This window comes from Pteropus alecto, unplaced genomic scaffold (genome assembly GCF_000325575.1).
Source record: "Pteropus alecto unplaced genomic scaffold, ASM32557v1 scaffold669, whole genome shotgun sequence".
Lineage (NCBI taxonomy): Eukaryota > Metazoa > Chordata > Mammalia > Chiroptera > Pteropodidae > Pteropus > Pteropus alecto.
In genome coordinates this window covers 521,236-532,460 of record NW_006442554.1, presented here as the reverse complement: position 1 = coordinate 532,460, position 11,225 = coordinate 521,236, and the positions used below count along the sequence as shown (strand labels likewise).

At 44.1% G+C, this 11,225-nt stretch overlaps 1 protein-coding gene across 4 annotated transcripts in view; it reads left to right on the top strand.

Annotated features, from left to right (window-relative positions):
* The window catches only part of RBM3 (RNA binding motif protein 3), a 3,611-nt gene extending 731 nt beyond the window's left edge, over window positions 1-2,880 (top strand). Inside the window, exons 2-7 of one of the 4 annotated variants that reach the window (XM_025040413.1) lie at window positions 24-143; window positions 388-494; window positions 1,137-1,242; window positions 1,350-1,443; window positions 1,859-1,937; window positions 2,297-2,880. In XM_025040413.1, coding sequence (XP_024896181.1) covers window positions 41-143; window positions 388-494; window positions 1,137-1,242; window positions 1,350-1,443; window positions 1,859-1,916 — 468 coding nt within the window. In that variant the 5' untranslated portion in view covers window positions 24-40 and the 3' untranslated portion in view covers window positions 1,917-1,937; window positions 2,297-2,880. Of the gene's footprint in view, window positions 1-23; window positions 144-387; window positions 495-1,136; window positions 1,243-1,349; window positions 1,444-1,855; window positions 1,942-2,296 lie in introns of all 4 variants that reach the window. The other 3 variants (XM_006922759.3, XM_015597754.2, XM_006922758.3) reach the window with 3 other exon arrangements.
* Window positions 2,881-11,225: the final 8,345 nt, after the last annotated feature.

The window sequence follows — 11,225 nt, the reverse complement described above, 5'->3', positions numbered from 1 at the left end:
CCCTCTCCGTATTCTCCACACAGGACTTGAAATCACTGCCATGTCCTCTGAAGAAGGGAAGCTTTTCGTTGGAGGGCTCAACTTCAACACGGATGAGCAGGCTCTGGAAGATCATTTCAGCAGCTTCGGACCTATTTCTGAGGGTGAGATGTGGGTCAGACTCATGATGGGGATGGTGAGAAGTAGTCTGGGACTCTTGCATTTAAACAGAAAGGTCAGGATCTTAGGCTTTCACATATTCCTTTTTTTTTTAACTTTGTTCCTAGGTTTAAAGTGTAGGCTTAGGCTTTGGAGAATCTGGGAACTCAATTGAGGATTGGTGGGTGGGGTCCATTCTCTATCTAACACTCCTCTTTTCCTCTTATCTATCTTTTTTCGTTTCACCAGTGGTTGTTGTCAAGGACCGGGAGACTCAGCGATCCCGGGGTTTTGGTTTCATCACCTTCACCAATCCAGAACATGCCTCAGATGCCATGAGAGCCATGAATGGAGAGGTGAGGCCTTCTACCTGCGTAAGGGCTCTGCCCCCATCCGCCACTTCCACCAGTCTTTCTGTTTTTCCCTCTGTATGCTAGGGGCAGCGTGGCCACCAAATCCCACAGTGCCCACTCACAGGAGCATGACTGCCTTCTGTTCTAGGGGGTGGAGGGCAGCGGCAGACAGAGCCGGGCTACCTGGGAGGCGACGACTGGTCCTGCATGAGGCCGAGAAGCCACCCGTGGATGGTTGACCTGCCCTGGGCTTAGGTAGTAGAGTCTGCAAACCTGCGGGCCTGGCCCGGAGAGGACCTCGTGAGTCTTCTGGGACGGACTCTGAAGCCTCAGACCAAGAGAGGTGTCTATCTAGCCCTAATAGTTGGGCAGCTTAGAGGAGTGGGGAGGAGAACTCACCTGAGTTCAGTCAAGATGTAAGTAGTAGCAGGGGAACATGGTGGATTCAGGTCATTTTGTGGGATTCTGTAGCTCCTATTAAGGCCATTCTGGTCAAAGGAGCTTGTTCTGGAACATGGCACCCAGAACCTGGTGCCTAGCAAGAATTTCTGGGCTCTTTTGCCCGCCTGCCCTGCCCACTCTTCCCTCATCACTACCCTGTGTGACCACCAACCCATCCTCCTCTTTGTGTCTCCCCACACCTAGTCTCTGGACGGTCGCCAGATCCGTGTGGACCACGCAGGCAAATCAGCCCGGGGAACTAGAGGGGGTGCCTTTGGGGCCCATGGGCGTGGTCGCAGCTACTCTAGAGGTAAGTACAGTGGTAAATTTGGTCACAGGGTGTGGAGGACAGCAGCCTCTTAGTGGAATATGTCTGGACAATTCCATTACAACTTAAATCTTTTTTATGTGCCATAGGTGGTGGTGACCAGGGCTATGGGAGTGGCAGGTATGACAGTCGACCTGGAGGATATGGATATGGATATGGAAGGTCCAGAGACTATGGTGGCAGGTGGGTAGCCAAGGGGTTGGAGGATACTCTGGTGCTGTTTTTCTCAAGAGTGAGGCTGCCTGGGTCATACATAATCTCATCATGATTAGTGTTTGCTTTTACAAATTGGCACTGTAAAACAAGTATGAAACTTAGCATTTCAGGTTAACGTATAATACGTTAACAGATTGTAAGATCATATAATTGCAATATATGGTAGGTATGTTTATTGTATGTGGTGTATCGTGTTCACGGTCGATATGTGCTGTGTAGATTATGTACTCTGTGATTTCTACATGATATCTATTTTTAACCTCCTGTTTTATACATATAAAAGTTGATAATATATGAAGTGATGGGATATGCAAACATGTTTTTTAACGTTATTTAGGGGTATTTGATGGCGTTCCTATAACACACTGTTTTTTCCCAGAAGCCAGGGTGGTTATGACCGCTACTCAGGAGGAAATTACAGAGACAATTATGACAACTGAGATGAGGCATGCACACCTAATGTAGGTGAGATGTGTATACTGCCACTGAACAGATCTCTGTTCACCAGCCCTATCATGTTCCTCTCACCTTCCCCTACCCCACCCACCCCCCTGCCTGCACATACCTCACTTGGCCCACCTGACACCATTCCTAAGCCTCCCTTGATCTCATGTACCTGTTAGGGCTAGTCTGCCAGGGGCAGGGGGGCAGGGGAGAGGTGTCTGAAAACCTGTCTTCCCTGTAATTTGCTGGGCACGGAGATGAGCGGGGTGTCCTTGTTGTCAGCCCTCAGTATCCTTATCAGTCCCAGGAGGTGAGCATGTTAGCCTATTTATTCCTTCCTGACATCACAGTTCTCTCCATTGTTATTTGTTCTCAGATACACAAGGAATAAAACTTCTGATCCAGGATCATCCTTCCAAATGGCTGTATTTATAAAGATTTTTGGAGCTGCACTGAAACATCTGTTTTAGTATATCGACTTCTATTTTTTAATTGAGCTCCCAAGGTAGCTTGCTAAAGACCTTTTAGAAAGCTCCATGTGTTTTTAAAATTTTTTCTCCTGTTTAAAGATAAATTCTGAGACGTTTATAGAGTCTCTGGGTATTTTTCCTTTTACCAGTTTTTAGTTTGGGCTATCAGGATTGGTTCTGGCAAAAAAAAAAAATGTGTGGCCGGACTTTTTATTTTTCAGAAATAATGTGTATCTAGGCGGCATTTTAAAAACTCATACAATGAATATCATGGTTAGGAAGTTATTTCCAAATGTGATTACAGGAATCAAGAAGGTTACTTAGATTTTTTTTTAACTGAAAATCACCACCCTGGTCATAGAAGTTTCTTAAAAATATTTGTGAATGTCATTTTTTTAATACTGGAAGAAAAAAATTCTGTTGTGTCTCATAGCGTTTAGGATGTCCTTCATGGAGCCGATTAAAAAGATGAAACCTGTTAAATCGATAATGATAATGTTTTTTTTTTTTTTTTTCAATTTAATTCATAAAAATGAAGATTAACAAAAGGGCAGAGACCTCAAGTTTAAAGTGGTTGAGTTTGAGACTGGTTTGAGTATACAGGCATACCTCAGATGTTGTGGGTTCAGTTACAAACCACAGTAAATCTCAATAAAGCCAAACAGTCTTTTTGCTGGTAGAGGACCTTGCTTTCAATTTGTAAGACATGCAACATCTATGAAGTGTAATAAAATGATGTATTGCCCGTACATGAAGCCTTGGGGTGAGGATAGCTACAGGTGAAATCCCCTAATGGCTGGAATTGGTTTTCCCGAGATGATCTCCAGGTACCATCGTCTTGACCAGAGTCAGCTTACGAATCAAGACTGCTTGGGTTTGAATCTTAGTTTTCCTGAGCATAAGGTCAGTGCCCCCCTCACAGGATTGTCCTGAGAATGTGAGCATTTGGTAGAAGCTAAACCTGCCCTAAATAATGGTTCCAGTTTTTTCCCCTGAAGCGATGTGGCATGGGAATGGTATATACTAAACTCACCTTAGTATGAGGGTCTCAAGAAAATCCTGTTTTGAGAACAGGGTTCTAAGAGTTCAAACTTTGGTTCCTGATGGTTCACAGCTATTTTGGTGAGTCATTTAACCAGTGTGCCTTAGCCTCCTAGGCATTTTACACTTTCTGTTGAGGGTAAAGGTTTTGCAACACTAGCTAGTCTTCAGTTCCTCAATTATGCCTTTAGTCCAGATTCTAGTGGCTGCATTGGAGTCCCATGGACTTTGGCCACCCACCATTTGGAGTTTCTTTCTAATCACTTGTGCCCTGGTTTCCACCTGGCTGATGAGCCAAGTACCACCAGGTTGCAAGTTCTAGGACATTCTAAACTGCCCTATTCTCATATCGGATATGTGTTAACCGATTCAAAATGTGTTGGTGTCCTCCCCAATGTGATTGTATTAGGAAGTGTGAGACCTTTGGAAGGTGACACATGGTCATAAGGGTGGGGCTACCATTGTGGGATTAGAGACATCTTCCCACTTCTGCTTTCCAAACCACGTGAGGATACGAGAAAGTGTTATGGCCACCTTGGTGATAGGTTATAGGGCCCTTAGAGCTGGACCTTGCTGGCACCTGATCTTGGCCTTCCAGTCTCCAGAACTGAGAAATTTATAAGCCACCCAGTCTGTTGAGTAGCCCAAACTGACTGGGTCCCTGTATTGTGAGAATCCCAGGTAGGTGGTCTGCTTCCCATGTCTCCTAGCTCATTGGGACAGGCCCCATGGAAGATTCTAACACCCAGGTGGTCCTACTTCTACTGAGCAAGGCCCAGGAGTAGCACTGTAGCTACTGCCAGTTGGGTACTTGGTCTGAGGAGGCTTATTGTGCTAGTCCTTCAGGGAATTGAGGCAGTGGGAGCTGGCAGGACCACCATAACTGCCTTGTGGGAAACGGGCGCATCTCTACTCCCTACCTCTCGGAGAGTAAAATGTCCCTTTCACTCGCAGTGTGGCCTGAGACAGAATCTTATAACCACAAATTTCCTGCAACAAAATGACCCCCTATAACAAGATCAACCTGTTCTGCTCCTGGTTTCAAAAGGTGCCTTGTTACCCAGCCCAAGGAGACCCAGTCTTTTCCTATTTGCTCTAAGGAAAGAGACCTCTGTAGAAGATTTCACAGTTGGTTTTCTCTGGCTCTAAAATCACTGATGGATAAAATTTTAAGACTGAAGTACCTATTCGTCCTCTGATTAAATTTGACCAGGGTCTCACTAATACGTTTCCCAAGAACCCACTGAAACTAGAAACTCCCAAACACTCGGTGCCTTGAGAACCTGTGCCCCAAGGCCAGATCCCTGGCCTGCTGCAAATACTTGTATTTTCAAGCCCTGGATCTTGCTTATACCAAAAGCTTTGATAGAAACATCCCATAGACATCTCCCACCCCATGTGGGCTAAAATCACTGTTCAGATCCTGTTTTCTAAATTTCTTTGCCTACAGTTCAAAATGTATAAAATGGGACTAATAGTGCCCACCTGATGGTGAGTTTAAGGGTGATAGGTAATGTGTATAGAACAGGGTAGATCCCTGTTGCTACCCCCACACCCTTGCCCACCCCCCCATTCTGGATTTAGGGATGTAGAAAGTTTTCAAATAGCTTTTTAAAATAAGTTGCTGTGAAAACTTCAGGTATGTAAAAAAGCATTGGATAAGGATCAGTAGCCACTGTTTCTACCACTCCTCTGCTTATCAAGACAAAACATGCCATATCCCTGCCCAGCTGCATTCCTCTTCCACCTCCTACCCTTCCCCAGGCTAACATAAGGGCCATGATCCCTTATAATTCAGGGTGTGCCAAAATCTGAAAAATCAGGAGGGATTTTTTTCAATTTTGGTGATAAGACCTGACCTGAAGCTTTTTCATAATCTTTATTTTTTCCACTCCGTGAATATGCATACAACATATTGGAGAAATGTTAGTGGTTATGGGGAGGCTCCCTAGATCTTATGGGTGGAGGCACAGCCTCAATATATGGTGAATACACAAAGTTAAGTCTTCTAAATTGTTTATGAAAATCTGTGGCATTGTTCTGCATAAACGTTTCTAATATGTCATTAAGTCAAATTTTTAACTCAATTTTAAACTTCCTTTAAGTAAAACTCATCTCTGAAAGTTTCTTTTACTCTGTCTAGTTCTTTTTTAAGTTTTAAGTGTACGATTCAACAGTAAGGGGTGTGTGTGTGTGTGTGTGTGTGTGTGTGGGGCATTGCATTGCATTGTGTGTTCACCACCCATAGTTAGATTTCTTTTCATCACCACATATTTGACCCTTTCACCCCTATCTACCTCCCCCCTTACCCCTTCCATCTGGTAACCACTAGTCCACTGTCCATGAGTCTCTGTCATGTTTGTTGCCCTTAGATTTATGTCCCTCGTACACATGATAACATGTGATTTTCAACTTTTTCTGTCTGGCTTATTTTGCTTAGCATGATTATCTCGAGGTCTGTCCATGTTGTCTCACATGGCAGTATTTCATCTCTTATAGCTGAGTAATATTTCATTATATGTATGTGCCACATCTTCTTTATCCAGTCATCTATTGTAGAACACTTCAGTTGCTTCCATGTCCTGGCCACCATGAATAATGCTGCTATGAACATCAGTGTGCACATATCTTTTCAGATAAATGTTTTCAAGTTTTTTGGATGAATACGCAGTAGAGGGATTACTGGATCATATGGTAAATCAATTCTTATTTTTTTGAGAAACCTCTATACTGTTTTCCACAGTGATTGTACCAATTTGCAGTCCCACCAGCAGTGTATGAGGGTTCCTTTTTCTCCATATCCTCTCCACTTGTTATTATCTGTCCTGTTGATAATAGCCAATCTAACAGGTGTGAGACGGTATCTCATTGTGGTTTTGATTTGCATTTCTATTCTGTCTAGTTCTTAATAGTTATCCAAGCACAGAATTTGCAGTCTATTTTAAACTTTATGACTGTAATCCATAGTAAGAAGTATATTTCTCTTCATTGGAGTCCAGTCTACCCATTTCTCTGTGTAAGTGGAAGAAAGGTTTAATGAATGGAATGTTCCCTAATGTTTCCTAGTTTATTGTATTTTAACAAAGCTCACCCCAAACCATTCAAATGCTCATGGAACCTGCAGTTTGAAAAATGCTGTGTTTATAATTGTTGAATCTGAGTGATAGCTACATGACTATTCTATCAATACAATTGTACGTTTGAAATTTTCCATAATAAAAAGTTAAAACTGTTACAGAAGTGGTTTGTTGGATCTCCACATTGGCGTGGGAGGTGGGTAGCTGTCATTTGTTTTCTACAGGCCTGCCCTTCCCCCAAAGCCCTCTCCCTAGCTGCAAGAATTTCTTCTCCAAGGGCCTCAAGACACCCTGCTCTATAAATGCTAGCTTCTATTTCTTGACATCTGACATTCCGTAATATTTTCCAAATAATGGCCCCAGAACTCCTTCCTGCTTCCTCTCCCCTCAGGACCCCTCTGGCTTCTCCAGACAGAAGATCCATCCCTTTGCCCAGCACCAGAGGTCCTCCTGCCTTCCCTCCTCCAAAACCCAGGGTCTCTAAAACTCTGTCTCCACCTGTAACACGGGAATAATACCCATTAAATGAGCCAAGACATAGGAAACACCTAGAACAGTGTCTGGTAGGTAGATATGGTTAGTAACTGTTAGCATTTGCTATGCGTACCAGATAATAGGGACACAGCAAAGGATATTTCAAATTTCAGGAATCATGTATTGGTGGGGTCTACGTACACTAAAGTAGTAAATTGGTGTGCAATGTAACGTTAAGAAGTGGCAAGCATTAAGGAAAACAAAGCGGGTGGAGAGTGATGGAATGTATTTTACACAGGGTAATTAGGGAAGGCAACTCAGGAGTTGACCTTACAACAAACACCTGCAGATAGAGGGAAAGCAAGCAAGGAGGAGGATATCTGGTGTAGGGGGATGATTTCGCCATGGCACTCTGGATGCCTTGCGTGTCTCCACGTAAGCCACGTAGGCAAGCTGATCTAAGTATTGGCAGAACTCCTTGTGATCTTCAGAACACAGAGCATGAAAGGCTTGTGAGGAACTGCTTTGAGGCTAGTTCTCATAAACCTTTCTATCTACCAAGGTGGTAATCATGAGACAGTATCTTATCACCTGAGATCTTGTGAGGTATGAGGCTTTCTGTCCTTCTCCCCCAACTTAGGGCTATAGAACTGCTTAGCATGGAATTAGCTCCTCTGCAGCAGGGTGTCCTACCACTCATGCTGTAGCCATCTGGCCCCTTTTGTTTCAGTGTTACACAAGGGACATGAGCTGGCATCTGTGGCTATTCCTGCTTTTGCTGTCTATGTAAGTAGCAAATAACTTTGACTGGAATAAGGGTTCATTACTGGCCAAATCTGTCAGCCTTGCCTCTGGGAAAGGGAAATTACAGGCAGAAGGAAAAGCAAGCAAGTACAAAGGCCCTGAGGTGGGAGCTTGCTTGGTATGTGTAAGTGCAGTGGGAGCAGAGAGAGCTGGGGGACAGGTGGCAGAAGGTGAAGTTGGAGAGGTGACAGGGGCCTGGTCCTGTCAGGACTCACTGGCCATGGGGAAGACTTTGGCCTTTTTCCTGAGAAAGCTGTAGCCACAGCAGGGGTCTGAGCAGAGGAGGCCTTTGGGTTGACTTGATTTGTAACAGGACCCTCTCTGGCTGCTGTGAGGACAGAGGAGGGGGCAAGGGCAGAAGTAGTGAGGAGGCCACTGCAGTAGTCCTGGCAGTGGTGGCAGTGGATGTGGAGAAGAGAGGTCAGGTTCTGGATAAATTCTGAAGGTGGGACTGACAGGATTTGCTGACAGATCAAAAGAGGAAGGTGGAGGAGAGAAAGTACTTGGTATGAATCCATACTGGAGAAGCTCACAGAGTAATTTGGCAGTTGGTGTTAAAAAGTCCAGTGGTTAAGAGCAAGAATTCTGGCACCAGGTGGCCTGGGTGCAAGTCCAACTCCATCACTTATTGTGTGACCTTGGGCAGGTCACTTAATCTCTTTGACTCCATTTCCCCATCTGTGACATGGGATAATGTACCACCTTCATAAGGTTGTTGTGAGGATTAAAGAAGGTTTTCTTTCTTTAAAGTGGTTAGAATAGTACCTGGCATAATGTGCTTGGTATTAGTAATATTACTATAGGATGAGTTGGCATGTTCACTGCATGAGTGCACAGGAGAGAGCGTTCCAGATCCCAGGAATGGTTTGTGCAGTTTTCAAAGGATGTGCAAGAAAGTGTGGCTGGAACAGATTCTGATCAAGGAAGAGCAACAAGGGATGAAGTTGGAGAGGAGGCCTAAGAGGGCAGCTTCTCTTCACAGCAACTGGGGGCCATTGTGGATTTCAGGGTGTATCTACCAATGCAGGAGGTTGGAAGAGAGACAGGAGCGGAAATTTATTTGGGACTTGATGCAGAGGAATGCACAGAGAGAGAAGAGAGAGGGATGGGGCGCTATCGTCAACACTGCTGGCTGATTACCAAGTGGCTTCCAGTGTCCAGGATAAGAAACAGTCCAGTTCTACTTCCTGCCTGGGTCCAAATGCTAGTTCTGTGGCTATGGACAGTAAACTCCTTTAGGGTTCACTTTTCTCACCTTGAAAGTGGAGCTCAATGTCGCACCTACTTCATTAGGGCAGTTGTGACAATTACATAAGATGGATGTAGTAAGATCTCAGTAAATGCAGGTTGTCACCAAAACCAAATGGGGCTTATCCCAGGAAAGCAAGTTTGGCTTAACATTTAAAAAGCAATGAGATATAGTTCAGTGTATTAGCAGGAAAAAAAATAGGAAGAACCAAGGGCTATGCCCGTTTAGCTATATTGCCTGGGACTGAGGTACCAAACCCAGGGTCCAGTCTTTCCCAAGCCTACAGTTGGGCCCCAAATCCATTACTGGGTAAAAAGAATTGAGATCTGTCTACAGCCATGCCACCCTGAACGTGCCTGATCGTGTCTGATCTTGGAAGCTAAGCAGGGTTGGATGGGAGACCACCTACTTGGATGGGATACCACCTACGAATACCAGGTGCTGTAGGCTTTAAAAAAAAATAAAAAAAGAATAGAAATCTTAAGGGCAGAGTGGCCCCAGTTCTAGCCAAGTTCTAGCCCTGTGAAGTGATTTCTCCTCAGAACTAGCCACTGACCATCCTCACTGGCCTTATCTACACATTCAGCATCCAGAGCTCTGTATCTCTGGTTCCTTTTTATTCAGGTTCTAGCTTAAATTTATTTTTCATCCCTCCCCTCTTCTCCCACAGCTGAGCAATACTAACCGAACTATTTTAATGATAGTACTGATTTCTAAATGATCCTCTTTATCATTTATCTTTCCAGCTAGAATGGCAGCTCCATGAGAGTGGGGACCATTTGTCTGAGTTACTGCTGTCACCTTAGTGCCTGGCACCCAGTAGGGACTAGATCAATATGTATTGGAAGGCTGGCTCACTGTTTCGGCTTGCTGGGGGTGTTCAAGTGGTCGATGAGGTTTTTCCCTACTGTAGGAATCTTGATTCTGACTCAGGCAATGGAGAATTATCACCATTAAGATTTTGGGGATTTTGAGAACTTTGGCTTCAGAGGTAAATATTTTCCCATCAGGAAATGGTAAAATTTAAGTTATGACCTTATGTTCTAATTTGTCCCATTTAGGAAGAAACTTCGGAGATGAGATAAGTGAATAAGAATTCAGCGTCTGCACTCCAGTTACACCTCAGCTCCATGTTGCCTTGATTCTCAGCATACCCTTGTCACCTCAAGCTACCCAGGCTTTCCCTCAAATCATGCTCAGTTTGTTCCTGAGGATGGGGATCAGCTTCAGGTTTCATTTCAGCCTGAGTTAGTAATGAAAAGCGGCCCCAGCCAGTGTGGTCTGTGCTCGCCTTTGCAGTTTTAAACATTGAAGGCCAAATAGGCAGGAGGCTCATGAAGGAAAGAGAAGTCCATAACAGAAGTGCTCCTGACTGTTTCTGCCACCATTTGAATTGCTACTATGATGCGGTGTTATCTTCAAAGAGCTCTGGCTTACCTGTCTTTTCTATCCCAATCTAGTTTAGTTTGTTCATTTGGCTAAGACCCTCAACTGTCATTCTGACAATAAAGTAGCCCTGATCCTGTTAAGAGTGAATGGGACTTACTGTCCCCTATGGGCTTGAGCTTCTTTCTAGATGTCATGATTGTAACCAAGGTCACTCACAGCCTCCAGGAGCTGATACTCATGACTTGATACCCCCAAACCTGAGACTCCTTTCTCTACCTACTGACCTGCCATTTATGCTGATAAACTCTGTCTCTTTCTCTCCAAGCTCTCGACAAACTAAAAGTGACTTCTATCATCAGCTTGTTGTGCAAAACCCATTTTTAATCCAATGAGAGTGTGTAAATACTTAAGAATAAAAATTGAAAAACTGCAGAGCACATAAATGCAAGAGGTGGTTATGGTCATTCTAATTCACATTATTTCTGCACCAGATCTAACCTCTGGCAGATGGATCTGTTATTGGGAGAAGTTTTTAAAACAACTAACAATCAACATTTAGTGGGTATTTTCTCTGTCCCAGATGCTAGTCTAAGTTTTACAAGTATTAGCTAATTTAGTCCTCACAATAACCCTATGAGGTGGTGTTTTTAGATGAGGAGACTGAGTCACAAAACGGTTAAGTGACTTGCCCAAGAACACATAGCTCCTAGTTGGCAGAGCCTGTGGCAGTAGCCAAGTTATACTGCCTTCTGAAAAGACCTGTATTACCTCTCAAAATAATAGCAAACGTTCACACAACAG